Genomic DNA, 22,457 nt, shown 5'->3' on the forward strand with positions numbered 1-22,457 from the left:
TGCGCATTCTGTGGTTGGCCTGCCGCAGCCTAAATCTGTAAAAGCCCATTGCACGAGGAAAGTGGGCTCTTCTTGGGCGGCTGCCCGAGGGGTCTCGGCTTTACAACTTTGCCGAGCTACTACTTGGTCAGGGGCAAACACGTTTGCAAAATTCTACAAATTTGATACCCTGGCTGAGGAGGACCTTGAGTTCTCTCATTCGGTGCTGCAGAGTCATCCGCACTCTCCCGCCCGTTTGGGAGCTTTGGTATAATCCCCATGGTCCTTACGGAGTCCCCAGCATCCACTAGGACGTCAGAGAAAATAAGATTTTACTCACCGGTAAATCTATTTCTCGTAGTCCGTAGTGGATGCTGGGCGCCCGTCCCAAGTGCGGACTGTCTGCAATACTTGTATATAGTTATTGTTAACTACAAGGGTTATTGTTGAGCCATCTTTTGAGAGGCTCTGTTGTGTTCATACTGTTAACTGGGTATATTATCACGAGTTATACGGTGTGATTGGTGTGGCTGGTATGAGTCTTACCCGGGATTCAAAATCCTTCCTTATTGTGTCAGCTCTTCCGGGCACAGTATCCTTACTGAAGTCTGGAGGAGGGTCATAGTGGGAGGAGCCAGTGCACACCAGGTAGTCCTAAATCTTTCTTAGCTGTGCCCAGTCTCCTGCGGAGCCGCTATTCCCCATGGTCCTTACGGAGTCCCCAGCATCCACTACGGACTACGAGAAATAGATTTACCGGTGAGTAAAATCTTATTTATTCAGTGTGTGTGGGGGTGTCAGTACGTGTGTGTCGACATGTCTGAGGCGGAAGGCTATGCGAGGGAGGAAGAGGAGCAAAATGTGATAGTGACTGCGTCGGCACCGCAGACTGCTGATTGGGTAGACATGTGGAATGTTTTGAATGCAAGTGTGGCTTTATTGCATAAAAGATTGGACAAAGCTGAGTCTCGGAACCAAGCATGGAGTCAATCCATGGATATTGCTGTGTCTCAGAACCCATCAGGATCACAGAAACGTCCCTTTACCCAGATAGCAGACACTGATACCGACACGGATTCTGACTCTAGTGTCGACGATGATGAGGCGAGATTAAACCCACGGCTGGCCAAGAGTATTCAGTACATGATTGTTGCAATAAGGGATGTATTACATATCACAGAGGACCCTTCTGTCCCTGACACAAGGGTCTGTATGTTTAAAGAGAAGAAACGCGAGGTAACGTTTCCCCCATCTCATGAACTGAACGCTCTATTTGAAAAGGCTTGGGAAACCCCAGACAAGAAGCTGCAGGTTCCCAAGAGAATTATTATGGGGCGTATTCTATCCCCTCATAGGACAGGTTACGGTGGGAATCCTCTCCCTCGGTGGATAAAGCCTTGACGTGGTTATCCAAAAAAGTGGCCCTACCATCCCCGGACACGGCGACACTAAAGGATCCTGCGGACCGCAAGCAGGAAACCACTTTAAAATCAATTTATGCGACTACGGGAACCCTCCTCAGACCGGCAGTGGCGTCGGCATGGGTGAGTAGCGCTATTGCAGCTTGGGTGTCCATGTCATCTGACATGGACACCCTCGACAGGGATACTGTTCTGTTAACTTTGGGTCACATAAAAGACGCAGCGTTATACCTAAGGGAGGCTGCGAGGGATATTGGCCTCTTGGGATCAAAGGTCAATGCAATGGCAATTTCAGCTGGGAGGTCGCTGTGGACCCGTCAATGGACTGGTGATGCTGACTCCAAGAGACTTATGGAGGCTCTGCCTTACAAAGGTGAAGTATTGTTTGGGGATGGCCTCGCGGACCTGGTTTCCACAGCTACCGCGGATAAGTCTTCTTTTTTGCCTTTTGTTTCCCCACAGCAAAAGAAAACGCCTCAGTACCAGATGCAGTCCTTTCGGTCTCATAAATTCAGAAAGGGGCGTGGATCGTCTTTCCTCGCCAGAGGTAGAGGAAGAGGGAAAAGAACACCAGCTACGGCTAGTTCCCAGGAGCAAAAGTCCTCTCCGGCTTCTGCCAAATCCACCGCATGACGCTGGGGCTCCCCTGCTGGAGTCCGCACTGGTGGGGGCACGTCTTCGGCTCTTCAGCCAGGTCTGGGTTCAGTCGGATTTGGATCCTTGGGTGCTAGGAATTGCGATCCAAGGGTACAAACTGGAGTTCCAAGACGTGCTTCCACACCGATTTTTCAAATCGGCCTTACCAGCTTCTCTCCCAGAGAGAACAATAGTTGCAGCGGCAATACAAAAGCTGTGTCAACAGCAAGTGATTATCATGTTTCCCCGGTTACAACAGGGGAAGGGGTTTTATTCAACTCTATTTGTGGTCCCGAAGCCGGACGGCTCGGTCAGACCGATTCTAAACCTAAAATCCCTAAACCTGTATTTGAGGAGATTCAAATTCAAGATGGAATCTCTCCGAGCGGTGATCTCCAGTCTGGACGGGGAGGAGTTTATGGTCTCACTGGACATAAAGGATGCATACCCTCCTCATCAGGCTTTCCTGAGATTCGCTGTGCAGGATTGTCATTACCAATTTCAGACGTTGCCGTTTGGCCTTTCCACGGCCCCGAGAATTTTCACCAAGGTAATGGCAGAAATGATGGTGCTCCTGCGCAAGCAGGGTGTCGCAATTATCCCGTACTTGGACGATCTCCTGATAAAAGCGAGATCAAGAGAACAATTACTGAAAAATGTGGAGCTCTCTCTGAAGGTGCTACGACAACACGGCTGGCTTCTAAATTTGCAAAAGTCGCAGTTGGTTCCGACAACTCGGCTGTCGTTCTTGGGCATGATTCTGGATACAGAAAGACAAAGGGTTTTTCTTCCAGTGGAAAAAGCTCAGGAAATCCAGAACATGGTCAAGGCTCTGCTAAAACCAAAAAGAGTATCGATTCATCAATGCACTCGAGTGTTGGGAAAGATGGTGGCGGCCTACGAGGCCGTTCCGTTTGGCAGGTTTCATGCAAGAGCTTTTCAGTGGGTCCTACTGAACAAGTGGTCAGGGTCCCATCTCCAAATGCATCGGTTCATATGCCTGTCCCCCAGGGCCAGGATCTGTCTCCTGTGGTGGTTTCAGGGGGCTCACCTTCTAGAGCAGGCTTTTTCAACCAGTGTGACGTGGCACACTAGTGTGCCGCGACCAGTTGCAAGGTGTGCCGCGGAGCCAGAGCAGCTTCCTGCACCTTCAGAGTGAACTGTTGGCCCAGGCTCTTCTTAGCGGATCAGTCATGCTCCGGCCATGACCTATGCCTTGAAAATGGTGCGATATCGTAGGTCACGGCCGCCGCGTCTCACCACCCAGACAGCCCACCTGCCTGCATACACATCTTCCAGTTCCCGCCTGCATACACAGCTTTCCTTGCCAACCCACATCCACACCTGCCCGCCCACCCACTGCTCAGTATTCGCAGAACTCCACTATGAACATCCCCCGCCACTGAGGGACAGGGAGGAGGACAGATGATAATATTATTTGTTATTTTATTTCTCCAGTGGGGAACAATAGGATTTCAATAGGATTTATGTGGGGAGAATAAGAATTTATGGATGTATTGGGGGAACAATGTGAATAATTCATGTGGGGAGCAATAGGATTTATGTGGAGAGAAATGTGATTGATTTATGTGTGAAGCAATAGGATTTATGTGGGGAGCAACATGATTTATGTGGGGAGCAATGTGATTGTTTGTTCTTTCTGTGTAGGCCAATGTATGTGTGGATTTTTGCTTTACTGTGAGGGCCAATGTGTGTGTGCTTTTTTTTCTGTGGGGAACTGATGGTGTGCCTTGGCAATTTTAAAATATTGTTCGGTGTGCCGCGAGTAAAAAAAGGTTGAAAATCACTGTTCTAGAGGGTCGCAGGTTCGGAATTCGGGATTAGGTTCTCGTGACCACGGACATGAGCCTCCGAGGATGGGCAGCGGTCACACATGGAATAAACTTTCAGGGAATATGGTCAAGCCAGGAGGCTTGTCTGCACATAAATGTGCTGGAATTAAGGGCCATATACAACGGCCTGAGACAGACGGAGCACCTTCTTCGCAACCTACCGGTTCTGATCCAGTCAGACAACGTCACAGTCGTGGCGCATGTAAACCGACAAGGCGGAACAAGGAGCAGAGCAGCAATGGCAGAGGCCACCAGGATTCTTCGCTGGGCGGAAAATCACGTGAGCGCCCTGTCAGCAGTATTCATTCCTGGAGTGGACAACTGGGAAGCAGACTTCCTCAGCAGACACAATCTCCATCCAGGAGAGTGGGGACTTCATCAAGAGGTCTTTGCAGAAGTGACAAGTTGCTGGGGACTCCTTCAAATAGACATGATGGCGTCACGCCTCAACAAGAGGCTTCGGACGTATTGTTCAAGGTCAAGGGACCCTCAGGCGATAGCGGTGGACGCGCTGGTAACACCATGGGTGTATCAGGCGGTGTATGTGTTCCCTCCGCTTCCACTCATCTCAAAAATATTGAGAATCATAAGAAGAACAAAAGTTCAGATGATACTCATTGTTCCAGATTGGCCTCGAAGGGCCTGGTATCCAGATCTTCAGGAAATGCTCACGGAAGATCCTTGGCCTCTTCCTCTCAGAGTGGACCTGTTACAACAGGGGCCGTGTGTGTTCCAGGACTTACCGCGATTATGTTTCACGGCATGGCGGTTGAACACCAGATCCTAGCTAGGAAAGGTATTCCAGGGGAAGTCATCCCTACTCTACTTAAAGCTAGGAAGGAGGTAACGGCGAAGCACTAACACCGTATCTTGAGGAAGTATGTGTCTTGGTGTGAATCCAAGAATGCTCCTACGGCGGATTTCCAGCTGGGTCGTTTTCTCCATTTTCTACAGACAGGAGTGGATATGGGCCTGAAGTTAGGCTCCATTAAGGTGCAGATTTCGGCCTTATCAATATTCTTTCAGAAGAAATTGGCTTCTCTTCCAGAAGTGACTTTTGTGAAGGGAGTACTACACATTCAACCTCCTTTTGTGCCCCCAGTGGCACCGTGGGACCTTAACGTGGTGTTACAGTTCCTTAAATCACATTGGTTTGAACCTCTTCAAACAGTTGACTTTAAATTTCTCACTTGGAAAGTGGTCATGTTATTGGCCTTGGCTTCGGCAAGGCGAGTGTCAGAATTGGCGGCTTTGTCTCACAAGAGCCCCTATCTGATTTTTCATGTAGATAGAGCGGAATTGAGAACTCGTCCTCAATTTCTACCCAAGGTGGTTTCGTCGTTTCACATGAACCAACCTATTGTGGTGCCGGTGGCTACGGATGTCTTGGAGGATTCCAAGTCCCTTGATGTGGTCAGGGCTTTAAAAATCTATGTAGCCAGAACGGCTCGTATTAGGAAAACAGAGGCACTGTTTGTCCTGTATGCGGCCAACAAGATTGGCGCGCCTGCTTCCAAGCAGACTATTGCACACTGGATTTGTAACACGATTCAGCAGGCTCATTCTACGGCTGGATTGCCGTTACCAAAATCAGTAAAGGCCCATTCCACAAGGAAGGTGGGCTCTTCTTGGGCGGCTGCCCGTGGTGTTTCGGCGTTACAGCTTTGCCGTGTGGCTACTTGGTCGGGGGTTCAAACACTTTTGCAAAATTCTATAAGTTTGATACCCTGGCTGATGAGGACCTCATGTTTGCTCAATCGGTGCTGCAGAGTCATCCGCACTCTCCCGCCGGGTCTGGAGCTTTGGTATAAACCCCATGGTCCTTGCTGAGTCCCCAGCATCCTCTAGGACGTAAGAGAAAATAAGATTTTAAACCTACCGGTAAATCTTTTTCTCCTAGTCCGTAGAGGATGCTGTGCATATGAACAGATGTAATCTGCTGTATACGCTGTGCTTGTTGCATTTTCCTTATGATGATCCGGAGGGATCGAAACGTCGAACGAGAATGAATTATCTGTTTGAGACATCACCTTGATAAGTATGCATTAAAATCAATGCCTTTTAAGTGCAAAATTCTGGTGAGTGCCCCTTTATGTTGGCTTTATATATATATATATATATATATATATATATAATAAAAATAAAAACGCAGGCGCATATATATAATATTTTAAGAGAGAGAGGAGGGGTCTTGTGCAGCCACACAGTCACAGACTCTGGCATGGTGAGAAGCGCCTGTTCTATTTTCCGATGATTCTGTAGCCTCGGTGGGAAAGGTAGGTATAGTTTATGGGGGTCCATTTTCACTACTCAACCTACACCCATTGTAGATACGCCTCTGTGCCCCATAAAAAAAACTGCTCAACTTCTTGTCCACTGAAGCTAAACTGGATGGGGAGGAGCTGCAGACTACAAGAAAGTTAACCCTTTAAGTGCCCCCCTTCTGTACACTTAACTCAACCTTCTTTGTAGCCGTGTTCCCCAGATTGGATTGGGGATAAATAATCGATACAAATAAATACTATTGTTCAATTTTAAACCAATACATTCAGTGTTTTAATTTTAATAAAAATTAAGCCCCAGTTTTGCTACGGAGAGTATTGCAAGGGATCTGTTCATTCTTGCATAGTGATGTGACTGAGGGAGCAGCTCATGCTGCTGACATTTTATTAAGTGTGTAATAAGGTCAAAGTTCTACAGCCTCACGTGTACACACCTTTCTTGTTTCAGGAAGTGTTTCATGTTCAAAATGAATCATGTACAAGGATAGGTAAGACTGTCGCGTTCTATGTTTTGAGTGAAATTTACTCTGTTTCTTTATTCTTTTGTATTTTTACAGCCATCAAGTTTTACCGTCGAGCCATGCAGCTTGTGCCCGACATAGAGTTTAAAATTAATTACAACTGGTCTCCGGATGGTGACGGAGTAGGAAAAAAATTGTATGTACCAAGAACTAAATTAATGTATTTTTAATCAGTATAATATTTTTAATTGTGCTTTTTAACCTTGTTTTGCATTCCTTGTGCTGAAGCGGTGCCAGTGAAGTACATACAGTACAGTATAGTTGTGGCTTAACTTCTTCACTGCAGTGTTTTTCCACATCTGTACTTAGCCTACTTGACATTTTTGCAAGGGCCACATACCCAACCACAATAGGGAAAACAAAGTTTTTGCGGTCGCCACAAAGATTATACTTTTTTTTTTTTTTTTTTTTCAGAAGACTCAAAAAGTTGCAGAAAATAACATTATCCGTTTTGCTTCTTCTAAAATTTGATCTGATAAATAAAACAGCAAAAAGCAACTTTGAGGTTCTTGACTCAGAATGAGTCCTCCTTTCCACATCAGCGGTGTCCACTACCCATCCCTAATCTTTATTACATTTATTTAGTTAAGGGGATGTTAAAAAAAAAAATATATATATTTCTGCCAAATATCTATCTGAACATTAGTTTCCGAAATATTGATTTTTAAAAAAAATGTATTAAACTTTTTACTAATCGCTGCTTATTTATTCCAGTGACTCTACTTCAGTTATGTTTACGTTTTTCAATTTCATGGTTTCTTGTTAAATTATGTATGCCGTGCAAGAGTAATTGAACGTTAACGTATTTATTTTCTTCTCCACTATGAAACAAAGTACCATGCTAATTTCTTTTGTGGTAGTAATGTACACCTTTGTTAAGCACCTATAAAAATAATAATAATTGTGATATCTAATGTTATCACAATTTTTGTCCAAATTTCGTGATGATTCCTTCAAAAACACCTGTGATACTACAAATAAACTGGATAAACAGGCCGTGATTAATAAATTGTTTAATACATTTTAAAATCTATGTTTCAGAAACTAACGGTCAGACAGTCGAGGTATTTGGCAGATATAGTTTTTTTGGCATCTTATATAAAAAAAAATAATTGTAAAAATCTGAGATGGGTGGTGTAAAAATCTAATATGGGCGGTGGACATTTTTTTTTTTTTTTTTTTTTTTAGTCATCTGATGTGGAATGACCAAATAACAATAAGTAGGATTCAGTATGTAGTTGTTCATAATAATTCCTGCACTTGAACATGATAATGCACTTCTAGTTTTATAATCCTTAATTTCCTGCAATGTACGAAGTTACACTGATCACTAGACAATAGCTTCTATGGGGCAACCTGGTTTGAAACAGGGTACTCCCTTCTTTCAAACAGGAGTGCTCTTTGGGTACCAGGGATATTCCATGTCTTCCTACCATCATCTTTGGAAAGACAGCCATTTATACTGGCATCCTATATAATAAAAGGCTTACGCTGCTCCTCACCGCAGCCACTAGAGGACGCCCGATGGGCAAGCTCTCACAGGTGAAAGTTAAACTGCAGGGAGATGTTACAGCTTCCTAACCTGCTGCTGCTAATTTCTCTGACGTCCTAGTGGATGCTGGGTACTCCGTAAGGACCATGGGGAATAGACTGGCTCCGCAGGAGACTGGGCACTCTTAAAAGAAAGATTAGGTACTACATCTGGTGTGCACTGGCTCCTCCCTCTATGCCCCTCCTCCAAACCTTAGTTATTAAAATAAAAACATAATTTTTCAGTACAGGTATCACTTATTATGTCACTAAGAAAGAATTAATATAAATTTCTACATTCAAGCCTTGTGGTTGCATCGTTTGCATTAAAAAAAATCCATTTTGTTTCCTTTCTTCTTAAGTCCAAACATATATCTCCTCCTTTCCAGTTGTTCCAGATTTTTTGTATCCCCATGAATTTTAACGTGGAGGGATTTCGTTGGTGATGGTCTTTGTAGTGCTTTGAAACACTATGGGTTTCCAAACCTCTTTGTATATTATATAGGTGTTCGGAAATCCTAATTTTCAATTTCCTTTTGGTTTGACCGATATATTGATATCCGCAGGGGCACTCCAATAGGTAGATCACTCCTTCAGTATCACAAGAAATTTTCTCTTTTACTGTGTATATCTTGTTTGTCATATTTGATTTAAACTCTATAATTGGTTTAGTAGATTTATTTCCCATATTTTTGCAGGCTTTACAGTTCAAGCAGTAATAATGCCCTTTGTTTTCTGTTCTGTGAGGAAATTCGTCTTGTAGATGACTTGTAACTAGATGTTGCTTTATATTTTTAGCTTTTTTATATATGATTTGAGGTTTCTCTTTAATGGGAAATTGAAAATTAGGATTTCCGAACACCTATATAATATACAAAGAGGTTTGGAAACCCATAGTGTTTCAAAGCACTACAAAGACCATCACCAACGAAATCCCTCCACGTTAAAATTCATGGGGATACAAAAAATCTGGAACAACTGGAGAGGAGGAGATATATGTTTGGACTTAAGAAGAAAGGAAACAAAATGGATTTTTTTTAATGCAAACGATGCAACCACAAGGCTTGAATGTAGAAATTGATATTAATTCTTTCTTAGTGACATAATAAGTGATACATGTACTGAAAAATTATGTTTTTATTTTAATACATGTAAACACTATTTAAATTAACTTTTAGAACAAATACCAAATTCTTATAATTGATACTTATATATAACCTTTATTTATTTATTTTTATCAACTGAAATGCCATACCTATATTTTTGTTTGAAAATATTAAATGATTAATAACCTATAGTATAGGATAACATGGAGCATATGGTTGCCGCTGGAATAGTAACTTCCTGTATGACCACTTCCTGTTTTTTAATTAGAGAACAATAAAGTTTTTTAGCAATAAATAACGAGTACTTTGATCTAATCTCAATCCTTGACAAAGGGCGGAAGGCCCGAAACGCGTTGGAGAGAGACGGAGGCAGGAGTAGCGGAAGCGGGATCTGACGTCATCACCAAGCGCCGATCTCAAAACGAACGGATACCGCAACTTATTGCAGGAGGGAACCAGAGCCGGGACGCCACTAGTTAGCCGCGATTGGCGGCTCACAAAAGGTAGGGAGAGCCAGGGTCAGTCAATTACTGGACCGTAAAACCTGGATCACTAATACGGAACCCCCAGCAATTAAAAAACCTACAAAATACCTCCACATATTACCCAAAGGAGCTGTATTCATTATAACTAACTAACAGTTTTCTTTTTTTAGGTATGAGCATTTTTTAAACAAATTACAAGCGCTTCTATTTTTTAGAGTCAGTATTGTTTATCTTTACAGAAGCTGCTAAAAATCACACAAGCGCAGTGAAAAATATATTTTAATTGTGTGAAGAAGCGTGGTGTTCCCCAGATAAGAAATTAGTGATTTCTAAGCGGTTACTAATGGCATACCCTTTCCCGCCAACGGACAGGTTGCGTTGGGAAACATCCCCTAGGGTGGACAAGGCGCTCACACGCTTATCAAAAAAGGTGGCACTGCCGTCTCAGGATACGGCCGCCTTAAAGGAGCCTGCAGATAGAAAGCAGGAGGCTATCCTGAAGTCTGTGTATGCAGACTCAGGTACTATACTGAGACCTGCTATTGCTTCAGCATGGATGTGTAGTGCTGCAGCAGCATGGTCTGATTCCCTTGACAGGGATACGATTTTGCTAACCATAGAGCATATTAAATACGTAGTCTTATATATGAGGGATGCACAGAGGTATATTTGCCGGCTGGCATCTAGAATTAATGCAATGTCCATTTCTGCCAGGAGAGTATTATGGACTCGGCAGTGGACAGGTGATGCTGATTCTAAAAGGCACATGGAAGTTTTGCCTTATAAGGGTGAGGAATTGTTTGGGGACGGTCTCTCGGACCTCGTATCCACAGCAACAGCTGGGAAGTCGACTTTTTTACCTCAGGTTCCCTCACAGCCTAAGAAAGCACCGTATTATCAAGTACAGTCCTTTCGGCCCCAGAAAGGCAAGCGGGTCAGAGGTGCGTCCTTTCTGCCCAGAGGCAGGGATAGAGAGAAAAAGCTGCACCAGACAGCCAGTTCCCAGGAACAAAAATCCTCCCCTGCTTCCTCTAAGTCCACCGCATGACGCTGGGGCTCCACAGGTGGAGCCAGGTGCGGTGGGGGCCCGTCTCCGGAACTTCAGAGACCAGTGGGTTCGCTCACAGGTGGATCTCTGGGTTCTACAAGTGGTATCTCAGGGATACAAGCTGGAGTTCGAGACGTCTCCCCCTCGCCGTTACCTCAAATCAGCCTTGCCAGCTACTCCCAAGGAAAGGGAGGTAGTACTGGCAGCAATTCACAAGCTGTACCTCCAGCAGGTGATAATCAAAGTTCCCCTCCTTCAACAGGGACGGGGTTACTATTCCACAATGTTTGTGGTACCGAAACCAGACGGTTCGGTGAGACCCATTCTAAATTTGAAATCCTTGAACACTTATATAAGGAAGTTCAAGTTCAAAATGGAATCGCTCAGGGCGGTTATTGCAAGCCTGGAAGAGGGGGATTTTATGGTATCACTGGACATCAAGGATGCTTACCTACATGTCCCCATTTACCCACCTCACCAGGAGTACCTCCGGTTTGTGGTACAGGACTGCCATTACCAATTCCAGACGTTGTCGTTTGGTCTGTCCACGGCACCGAGGGTATTTACCAAGGTAATGGCCGAAATGATGATACTCCTTCGAAAGAAGGGAGTTATAATTATCCCGTACTTGGACGATCTCCTTATAAAGGCAAGGTCCAAGGAGCAGTTGTTGGTCGGAGTAGCACTATCTCAGGAAGTGCTGCAACAGCACGGCTAGATTCTGAATATCCCAAAGTCGCAGCTGGTTCCTACGACGCGTCTGCTGTTCTTGGGCATGATTCTGGACACAGAACAGAAGAAGGTGTTTCTCCCGGAGGAGAAGGCCAAGGAGTTGTCATCTCTGGTCAGAGACCTTCTGAAACCAAAACAGGTGTCGGTGCATCACTGCACGCGAGTCCTGGGAAAGATGGTAGCTTCTTACGAAGCAATTCCCTTCGGCAGGTTCCATGCAAGGATCTTTCAGTGGGATCTGTTAGACAAGTGGTCCGGATCGCATCTTCAGATGCATCGGCTGATCACCCTGTCCCCGAGGGCCAGGGTGTCTCTGCTGTGGTGGCTGCAGAGTGCTCATCTTCTCGAGGGCCGCAGATTCGGCATTCAGGACTGGGTCCTGGTGACCACGGATGCAAGCCTCCGAGTTTGGGGGGCAGTCACTCAGGGAAGAAACTTCCAAGGACAATGGTCGAGTCAGGAGACTTCCCTACACATAAATATTCTGGAACTAAGGGCCATTTACAATGCCCTAACTCAAGCAGAACCCCTGCTTCAAAACCAGCCGGTGCTGATTCAGTCAGACAACATCACGGCTGTCGCCCATGTAAACCGACAGGGCGGCACAAGAAGCAGGATGGCTATGGCAGAAGCCACAAGGATTCTCCGATGGGCGGAAAATCATGTGCTAGCACTGTCAGCAGTGTTCATTCCGGGAGTGGACAACTGGGAAGCAGACTTCCTCAGCAGGCACGACCTCCACCCGGGAGAGTGGGGACTTCATCCGGAAGTCTTCCAGCTGATTGTAAATCGTTGGGAAAGGCCACAGGTGGACATGATGGCGTCCCGCCTCAACAAAAAGCTAAAAAGATATTGCGCCAGGTCAAGGGACCCTCAGGCGGTAGCTGTGGACGCTCTAGTGACACCGTGGGTGTACCAGTCGGTTTATGTGTTCCCTCCTCTTCCTCTCATACCAAAGGTGCTGAGGATAATAAGAAAGAGAGGAGTAAGAACTATACTCATTGTTCCGGATTGGCCAAGAAGAACTTGGTACCCGGAACTACAAGAAATGATCTCAGAGGACCCATGGCCTCTGCCGCTCCGACAGGACCTGCTACAGCAGGGGCCCTGTCTGTTCCAAGACTTACCGCGGCTGCGTTTGACGGCATGGCGGTTGAACGACGGATCCTAATGGAAAGGGCATTCCGGTTGAAGTAATTCCTACGCTGATGAAGGCTAGGAAGGATGTGACAGCAAAACATTATCACCGCATATCGCGAAAATATGTTGCTTGGTGTGAGGCCATGAAGGCCCCAACAGAGGAATTTCAGCTGGGTCGATTTCTGCACTTCCTACAATCAGGAGTGACTATGGGCCTAAAATTGGGATCCATTAAAGTCCAGATTTCGGCCCTGTCTTATTTTCTTTCAAAAAGAACTGGCTTCACTGCCTGAAGTTCAGACGTTTGTTAAGGGAGTGCTGCATATTCAGCCCCCTTTAGTGCCTCCAGTGGCACCTTGGGATCTCAACGTAGTGTTGGATTTCCTAAAATCACATTGGTTTGAGCCACTTCAGACCGTGGAGTTGAAGTATCTCACGTGGAAGGTAGTTATGCTGTTGGCCTTGGCCTCAGCTAGGCGTGTGTCAGAATTGGCGGCTTTGTCCTGTAAAAGCCCATATCTGATTTTCCATATGGACAGGGCAGAATTGAGGACTCGTCCCCAATTTCTACCAAAGGTGGTATCAGCGTTTCATTTGAACCAACCTATTGTGGTGCCTGCGGCTACTCTGGACTTGGAGGATTCCAAGTTGCTGGACGTAGTCCGGGCCCTGAAAATCTATGTTTCCAGGACGGCTAGAGTCAGAAAAACTGACTCGCTGTTTATCCTGCATGCATCCAACAAGCTGGGTGCTCCTGCTTCAAAGCAGACTATTGCTCGCTGGATCTATAGCACGATTCAACTTGCTCATTCTGCGGCTGGACTGCCGCATTCTAAATCAGTAAAAGCCCATTCTAAATCATTAAAAGCCCATTGCACGAGGAAGGTGGGCTCTTCTTGGGCGGCTGCCCGAGGGGTCTCGGCTTTACAACTTTGCCGAGCTGCTACTTGGTCGGGATCAAACACTTTTGCAAAATTCTACAAGTTTGATACCCTGGCTGAGGAGGTCCTTGAGTTTGCTCATTCGGTGCTGCAGAGTCATCCGCACTCTCCCGCCCGTTTGGGAGCTTTGGTATAATCCCCATGGTCCTTACGGAGTACCCAGCATCCACTAGGACGTCAGAGAAAATAAGAATTTACTCACCGGTAATTCTATTTCTCGTAGTCCGTAGTGGATGCTGGGAGCCCGTCCCAAGTGCTGACTTTCTGCAGTACTTGTATATAGTTATTGCTTAACTATAGGGTTATTGTTCTGAGCCATCTGTTGAATGAGGCTCAGTTGTTGTTCATACTGTTAACTGGGTATAGTTATCACAAGTTGTACGGTGTGATTGGTGTGGCTGGTATGAGTCTTACCCTGGATTCCAAATCCTTTCCTAGTAATGTCAGCTCTTCCGGGCACAGTTTCCCTAACTGAGATCTGGAGGAGGGGCATAGAGGGAGGAGCCAGTGCACACCAGATGTAGTACCTAATCTTTCTTTTAAGAGTGCACAGTCTCCTGCGGAGCCCGTCTATTCTCCATGGTCCTTACGGAGTACCCAGCATCCACTACGGACTACGAGAAATAGAATTACCGGTGAGTAAATTCTTATTATTAATGACAATAATCTGACTGTTTCACACTTGCTGCATATGGAGAAAGGAGGCTGTGGAGTGAGTGGGGGAGGGGTAGGGGCAGATAGGGATTGGGGGGAGAGAGAGGAATAGATAGGGACTGAGGAAAGAGTGGAGTGGTAGGGGCAGACAGGGACAGTGGAGAGGGAGATGCAGATTTTTTTCAATATAATATTACATATCTATAAAATATTATCCTGGTGGCACTGTTGAGTATATCCGTTTTCCCTGTAGTCAGTTCAGGGATTTTTTTCTTTCTGTGTGCTCTTTACACTTCCCCTCTTACGGGTGGCTGCTGGTCTCCAAAAAAGCCGTTCTGTGTGGCTTAGAAAATGAATCTATACAGCGGGTGACAATAGCACATGATAGTGTAATATATTAGGTATAAAAATTGCCACCACCACCACTGTGCAGCACCCCAAATAAATTCAAAGAGTACCGTACATGGTGGTATGGTTACCACTGTTCAAACCGCATGTAGACAATCGTAGTCTGCTGATGCATAAGAAATGCAAAATTTCCTAGGGTAATGATCTCCACATTCCTCTCCAAACAGAGCAGGTACATTAAATGATAGGAAAGAAAGGCACAATAGTGTAATACAGTTTTATCACACTTTAGTCACATAACGTCAAATAAAAACATAGCTTATCTGGTGTAAAATCGCATCTGAGATGGTCAGTCTGAGTTCCCTCAACGTGTTTTGTCATTCCTTGCTCAAATGGCTGGACTGAGGAAGTCCAGTAATTTGAGCAAGGAAGGACGAAATGCATTGAGGGAACTCAGACTGACCATCCCATGTGCTCATTACTCTCATCCCCTAATTCTCTGTTCTCTCTCCCCCCTCGTGTGCTTTTTCTTCTCTTACTGAGACTCTTCTACTCCATATTCCCTACGACGGCACCTAAACCCTAACCTCTGCTGCTTATTCCAGTGTCATATCTGTTGATGTAGCAATGTTTATACACCATGTACTTGTCCTACACTGTCTTTCTTGTTTTGCTCTTTATGTATTTTGTAAGGTGCTGTAGAACCCTTGTGGCACCATACAAATAAAGGATGATAATAATAATTACCTACATAAAAAAATATACTTTCTAATAATATCTTAATTTGCTTAAATGCTTTTTGTGTTCTAAATAATTTTCCCTGTCTTATTCTATTAAGAGGCATGAGGAAATATATTTTATGGCGTACATTTCTGTAAACTGTTCTGCAAGTAACACTGAAGTATAGATAGTGTTGCCCATAGCAACTGATCACATTCTATCATTTTTCTAATACTGTACAGAAAATGAAAACAAATGTCTAGTTGCTATATGTAACATCACCTCTTTTATAGCTTTATCTATGGAACAGCTTTCATAAATGGTCACCACTGAAGACTTCTGCGTGTTATCCTGTCACCAGGGAAACATTGTATAATTGAAGACTGGGATAGAATGTGTTTTGCTTATAAAACCTATAATCTGTATTACATTTCATCTTGCAGTATGGAAGATGCCAATGATGACCGCAAGATGGCCGATTTATTCTCATACTTCCAGCAGCAGCTGACATTTCAGGAGTCTTCACTTAAATTGTGCCAGTCCGGGTATGATGTCAGCCAGACTCATATTTCTGGTATGTTTTTGTTCTCTTGTATTTCCTGTTCAATTTTCTTACCGTCTTCAGTTACAGAATATAGCGCTGTTCCCATTTCTTCACTTTCTCAGAACTTTTGGCATGCTCTGTGTGCTTGATCAGTAGGAAGTAAGTACTAACTGGCATTGATGGTGGATTACAGTCTAAAAATCCAGTACTTACTATACATCGGTTTTGACGGTCTTTCATCATCCCACGTCGATACGTGTCTGAATTCAACCCCCTATTCCGCAGTATATCCAACGGCAATCCATTGTCAGTCTGTGGTGGAGTGAAAGCACTGCAAAGATCATTATGATCTGTGCAGGCATTGTTTTATTAATATTGTTATAAAGGGTTCAAATAAAAAAACTCCATGGGGTACCTCCAAAATCATTACTAGACAATGAGTCTAGGCTGGTATTGAAAAATGGGGGTAAAAAACAGTGTCAGGTCCCCCATATTTCAAATAACTAGCACTAGACTGAAGCAACTGACACTATATCCGCAGCGCATATAGGGGAGGGACCCTAGACTGCTCACCGTAACTGCTAGTAATGAGAGGCGCTATCTTGCTGAGACCTGTAGTGCCGCACACAGAGAACGAGTGCAGGTTCACTATTCAAACAGTGCACATTTAAATGAAGGCACAACGAAGTCAAATCTAAAAAGTTTATATACTGTAATATGTCAGTTGTGGGGTGAGTTTTGAGGCGTGGGTCCCCCTGAGTTGCTTTGGTTGAGCTGCACCAGGGCATCACAATATACTTTAGCGCACTCTAGCATTTTTATTGGTTTTTTTTTATATATATCTTTAACAATTTTCACACAATTATTTTCACCCCTGTGGGTGTTTTTGGGGGTGTCCCACGCCCTAGACTTGAACCCTTACATTGTTAGGGACATACCCAACTGTGAGGTTACTCCAAAGTGGTGGGTAAACCCATAATTTTGGCCATTATTATGCAAATAGCCACATATTGCAAAATGTATTATGATTGTGCTGGAATGCTTAGTAAAGTGGGTAAAAATAAGCTTGTCCAAATTTATTTCTATTTATTTTTTATTTATTTTTATTTCCTCTCATTTGCCATGGGCTTTCAGGGTGAGCAGTAGCAACATTTATTTATTTGTGTTGACAAGATTTGGCCTCTTCATATTGTGATTAGTAATTTGTGGGAGCATTTTTATTTAATAAAATAGTACACGCACTGAATTTGGGCTGGTAGTCTTTTTGGGGACGGAGAAGGTGGTGGTAGTGGGGCCGAATGCTTTTATAGTGGTGGGACCCCACGATGTGTGTTCCCCTGCTATAGTGTCAGCTGATTCTGCCTAGTGCTGGTTATTAGAAAAGAGGGACCCATCACGGCTTTTACCCCCTATTTTACATGAGCAACCTGATCTCAGAGGCCTGAGGCTTTTTATTGATTTTTTTTTTTTTTTTTTTTTTTGGGGGGGGGGATGCATGTTTTTGCTTTCCATTTAATTTTTACAATATTATTATGACAGCCTCTGCACAGATCATCGTGATCTGTGCATTGCTTGACATAAACTTACCCAGAGGCTGGTCTGTTATTTGGGTGATTCGATTTACTAACCAAATGCATAGAAAATCTGAGGGGTTCCATTCTTGTGACTAAAAAACATCGACAGTGAGCCGATGAAAAAACGCCCCCAAATAAATCAAACTCAACCTTTAGTGAATATACCCTTCGTGTCTCACATGCGCGATAAATCTGACAGCAGCATTATGTTTTGCACCTCCTATTAACCAGTGCAGGCTACAGTACATTTTAATCTAAAGTTGTATATTAAGCTTCAGTTTACCTTCTGTGATCACCTAAGGAGATAAGACTGCTGTGTTATAAACCGTATAATTGCCTTCCTATTCTCCAATGAATAACTGCAGTATTACATGTTTTGTGTCTTTCTCCCTGTGCCTTAGTGCTCCCTATGGAGGTGCTGATGTATATTTTCCGCTGGGTGGTTTCCAGTGAACTTGATCTGCGATCATTAGAACAACTGTCGTTGGTCTGCAAGGGCTTTTATATTTGTGCCAGGTACTCCACACAAGAATAAGAGTATTGTGTCCATTGTAGGGGCATTTGTATATGTAAATAAATCTACTGCTTCTAAGAGCGAATTAAGTGATTATATGATATTAATATAAGTAGAAGCATATGAGCAATATAGATGGCATAAAACGTGAAATCATTGGGATGGATTCATAGTTGCACCTGCATTGCATGCGCAGAGCTATATGCGGATTTTCATCCATATGCTGCGTTGTACACATCTGTGCGACCGCATCACCCCTATCCATATCTTAGTTGCATGCATACCCTTATCTTTTGTGCAAGGCATTGGTCTGACCTCAGACTGATCTTGTGTTCAGCCCGCAATTCCATCTAGATGGCACATCATGCTGTCACTAAACTTATCCTATGTGTGATCACCCCATTACCACCCTGTTACGTCCATTCATCGGTTAGTGGAGATACGATCTCAAATGCGGTCCTCAAGTCACCCCAATGGTCCAGGTTTTAAGTTTATCCAAGCTTGGTCACAGGTGACTGACTTAGCACCTCGGTCAATTTGATTTATCCATCTGTGCTGAGCCATGGATATACCTAAAACCTGGAGTGTTGGGGTGCCTTGCGGACCGCGTTTAAGAGCCTCTGCTGTAGAGCATGTAGATGCGTACGCTGAGCTAGGGAGCATGCCCAGTACACAATATAGCAAGATTTCTCTGCATAGACGGAATTGCACGCAACTTTGCAGCAGCCCCATTATACTTAACTAAATGTGTCCACGGTGCTTATATGTACTTAGAAAGGGCAAACGGAAAGTGAGCAAAAGACTTCTGAATTAAGATTTTATTTTACCTACATGGTTCACGTAAAAATGTACTTTTTGTGCTTTACCGTTCCTTTTAATACTGTGCTTTCCTTGTTAGTTAATTTGAATTATTATTTTATTTTATTTATATGGCAACACCAAGTTTCCATAGTCCCGCTCAGGAAAAAATATAATGGTATGAAAAAACAATCCAATAAAAAAAAAAGTTAAACAGTACATGGATGACTCAGAGGCAGTGGACTTGAGCAAAGAAAATGTTGCTTAAGAGAATGTTGGGACATCCGGGAAAGGAGACGAGATAGGGTCAAGAGAGGTGGCATTGTAGGCCGAAGGTGCTGATGAGTTCACCAAGAGAGGAGGTGAAGAAAAGGATCAAGGACAGACTATTGAAGAACATATGGAGAAGGAAGAATGATGCAGAGGTAGAGAACAAGAAGGAATGATTAGAAAATTAGGAAGATAACCTTAAGAGGGCAGTGTAACAAAGCCCAAAAAAGTAGGAGGCTTGAAGAAGAAGAGGGACAGAAATGTCAAAAGCAGCTGACAAGTTAAGGATGAGAACGAAAACTGTCCCCTAGCGTTCTAATTTAAGGAGTCATGGCCCAAATGTATTAAGCCTTAACAAGAAATGAAGTGGAGACTGATAAAGAGTGATAAAGTACCAGCCAATCAGCTTCCTAACTGTCACGTCACAGGCTGTGTTTGAAAAATGACAAAAGCTGGTCCTTTATCACTCTTTATCCGTCTCCACTTTGGGATCTATTTATGAAGTAGTGAAAAGTGTGGAGAAGTGAGCCAGTGGAGAAATTGCCCATTCCAACTAATCAGCTGCTACTTATAAATTTATAGAATGCATTTTAGAAATGTTACCTCAACATTGGTTGTCCTGAGCAACTTCTCCACTAGCTCACTTCTGCACTCTTTTCACTGCTTCATGAATAGACCCCAGAGGCGGATTTAGATCTCATTGGGCCTTAAGCAAGACACCGATTTGGGGCCCCCCTTCCTGAAACAATCCATAACACTATATTTCCTTTCCTGATTTGTTCACCTTACATTATTTGTCATTTTTCCTCCTTATATTCTACTTTTTAAAACTTTAAACATTATTATTATTATCATTAACAGTTATTTATATAGCGCACACATATTAGGCAGCGCTTTACAGAGAATATTTGCCCATTCACATCAGTCCCTGCCCCAGTGGAGCTTACAATCTATATTCCCTACCACATGTACACGCAGACACATTCATGCTAGGGTTAATTTTGTTGGGAGCCAATTAACCTACCAGTATATTTTGGGATTGTGGGAGGAAACCGGAGTACCCGGAGGAAACCCACGCAAGTATGGGGATAATATACAAACTCCACACAGTTAGGGCCATAGTGGGCATTGAACCCATAACTTCAGTGCTGTGAGGCCGTAATGCTAACCATTGCACAATCCATATTGGCATCACAAACATTAAAAAGGTACATAAAAACACAGTGCAAACATAATATTTAATTATCACCACACAGCAGGAGTCGAAATTCATATTATGCCACATGGTTTGAGTAAAAATGCGTATTATGCACCACAGTATGAGCCGAAATATACATTATACCACACAGTATGAGCCGAAAACTCACATTACGCCACATAGTATTTGACGAAATTCACAATACACTACATGATATGAGTCGAAATGCGTATTATGCCACACACTATGAGCCGAAATCTACAATACGCCACACAGTATGAGCCGAAAATTCATATTACACCATACGGTATGAGTAAAAATGCTTATTATGCACCACAGTATGAGCTACCACACAGTCCACCCTCCCACAGCACCCATGCCACCCCTCCTCCCACACGCTGATTGTTGGCCTCACCGGGCTCACTCTCACCTCCAGCAGTGCTGGCAGTCACACTGTCAGTCTCACCGCCTGGCCGATTGCGCCCCCCCCCCCCCCTCCCACTGGCAAGCCCCTATTATGGCCGGGCCAGTGCAACTGCAAATTAAAAATGTGCTCTCTGCACGCCTCACTACCTTCCATAAACGCACATTCATTGATGCATCTCACCCAACAACGTGCTTGTGACACATGCTCTGTTCAAAAAACATTTCTCAGAACCATAAACATCAGTATTGCATCCACCTCAAATCAGGCCCATGGGGGGGCAGATGTATTAATCCTGGAGAAGTGATAAGTGGAAGGTGATAACACACCAGCCAATCAGCTCCTAACTCATTTTTTGAAACTCTGAATAATTGGCTGGTGCATTATCACCTTCCGCTTATTCTTCTTTCTACTTCTTTATCACTGCTTTGTCACTTCTCCAGGCTTAATACATCTGCTCCAATGTCTCTACATTCTTACATATTACAATATATAAAAATGTGGCTTTGCGCAAATTGGAAGTTATTCATTTTGGTTTCATTATATAACAGTAGCCTAACTAATGCAGTAGCCTCCTTTATACAATAAGTCGCAATAAGGCATATGTCAGCAAACTTATAATATTTTCATCTTAATGTTTCAGGGATCCTGAGATTTGGCGCTTGGCATGCTTGAAAGTGTGGGGCAGAAACTGTGTGAAACTCGTACCGTATGCCACGTGGAGGCAGATGTTTCTAGAGAGGCCACGTGTTCGATTTGATGGTACATTTTGTTTTAGGTTTCTGCTTGATAATGCCAGTATGATTCACGTCTACACTCTCAAAAAACAAATTCTCACATGTCTTAGGGCATGTTTGTTATGCCGTATGCCCCAGATATTAAAGATTCCTTATCACTGCAATTTGTGGAAATAAGAAATCTTTGAACATTGAAATAGATCATTACTCATAGATTACTCAGCAGTAATCGGGGGCAGATTGGCATGCCGGGATGGTTTGCTGGTGGGCCATACTCCCTTGCTCTACTCGGTGGCCGTGCTCCCCCCAATGACGGATAACTATGATGGACGCAGCTCAAGCCGGAGCCGCAGCAATGATTAGCCAGGTTGCTATGCAGTGAAGTGTATGCTGCTGGGACGTGGAGGGAGTTTGCTGAGCAGTGAGTGACTCCCTGTCCCCCGGGCGAAATTGCAGCAAGGTGTCCGCTGAGGAAGCATTATGATGTGACCCAGCAGCAGCGGGCAGTACTGGAGAGCAGTGCCTGGCACACAGGTTGGTGATGAGTGCGGAGGGGCTTTGTGTAACATCTGATCTGGATGCCAGACAGGCGGGTTTACCATGTGCTTCTGTCCGATGTGGCCCAGCTGCTGGTGCTGGGTGAGTGCACCCTGGAAGGAACATACATAGATACCATGTACGTATCATAACTCTGATTCTCCCATTGCCCAATTCTGTGTATAATAATAATAGTAGTAGCTGTCATCACTATGCAGTACAGGTTGAGTATCCCATATCCAAATATTCCGAAATACAGAATTTTTTGAGTGAGATAGTGAAACCTTTGTTTTCTGATGGCTCAATGTACACAAACTTTGTTTAATACACAGTTATTAAAAATATTGTATTAAATGACCTTCAGGCTGTGTGTATTAGTTGTATATGAAACATAAATGAATTGTGTGTATGTACACAAACTTTGTTTAATGCACAGAGTTATTAAAAATAATGATTTAATTACCT

The 22,457-nt window shown here is 43.9% G+C and overlaps 1 protein-coding gene across 1 annotated transcript in view; it reads left to right on the forward strand.

The window, feature by feature from the left end:
* FBXO9 (F-box protein 9) overlaps positions 1 to 22,457 on the forward strand; it is a 163,907-nt gene that overhangs the window by 76,727 nt on the left and 64,723 nt on the right. The window contains exons 5-8 of the mRNA XM_063916701.1: positions 6,729 to 6,828; positions 15,840 to 15,970; positions 17,916 to 18,030; positions 21,362 to 21,480. Of these exons, the coding sequence (XP_063772771.1) occupies positions 6,729 to 6,828; positions 15,840 to 15,970; positions 17,916 to 18,030; positions 21,362 to 21,480 (465 nt within the window). The remainder of the gene's footprint in view (positions 1 to 6,728; positions 6,829 to 15,839; positions 15,971 to 17,915; positions 18,031 to 21,361; positions 21,481 to 22,457) is intronic.

The sequence above is a fragment of the Pseudophryne corroboree genome, chromosome 4 (assembly GCF_028390025.1).
Source record: "Pseudophryne corroboree isolate aPseCor3 chromosome 4, aPseCor3.hap2, whole genome shotgun sequence".
NCBI lineage: Eukaryota > Metazoa > Chordata > Amphibia > Anura > Myobatrachidae > Pseudophryne > Pseudophryne corroboree.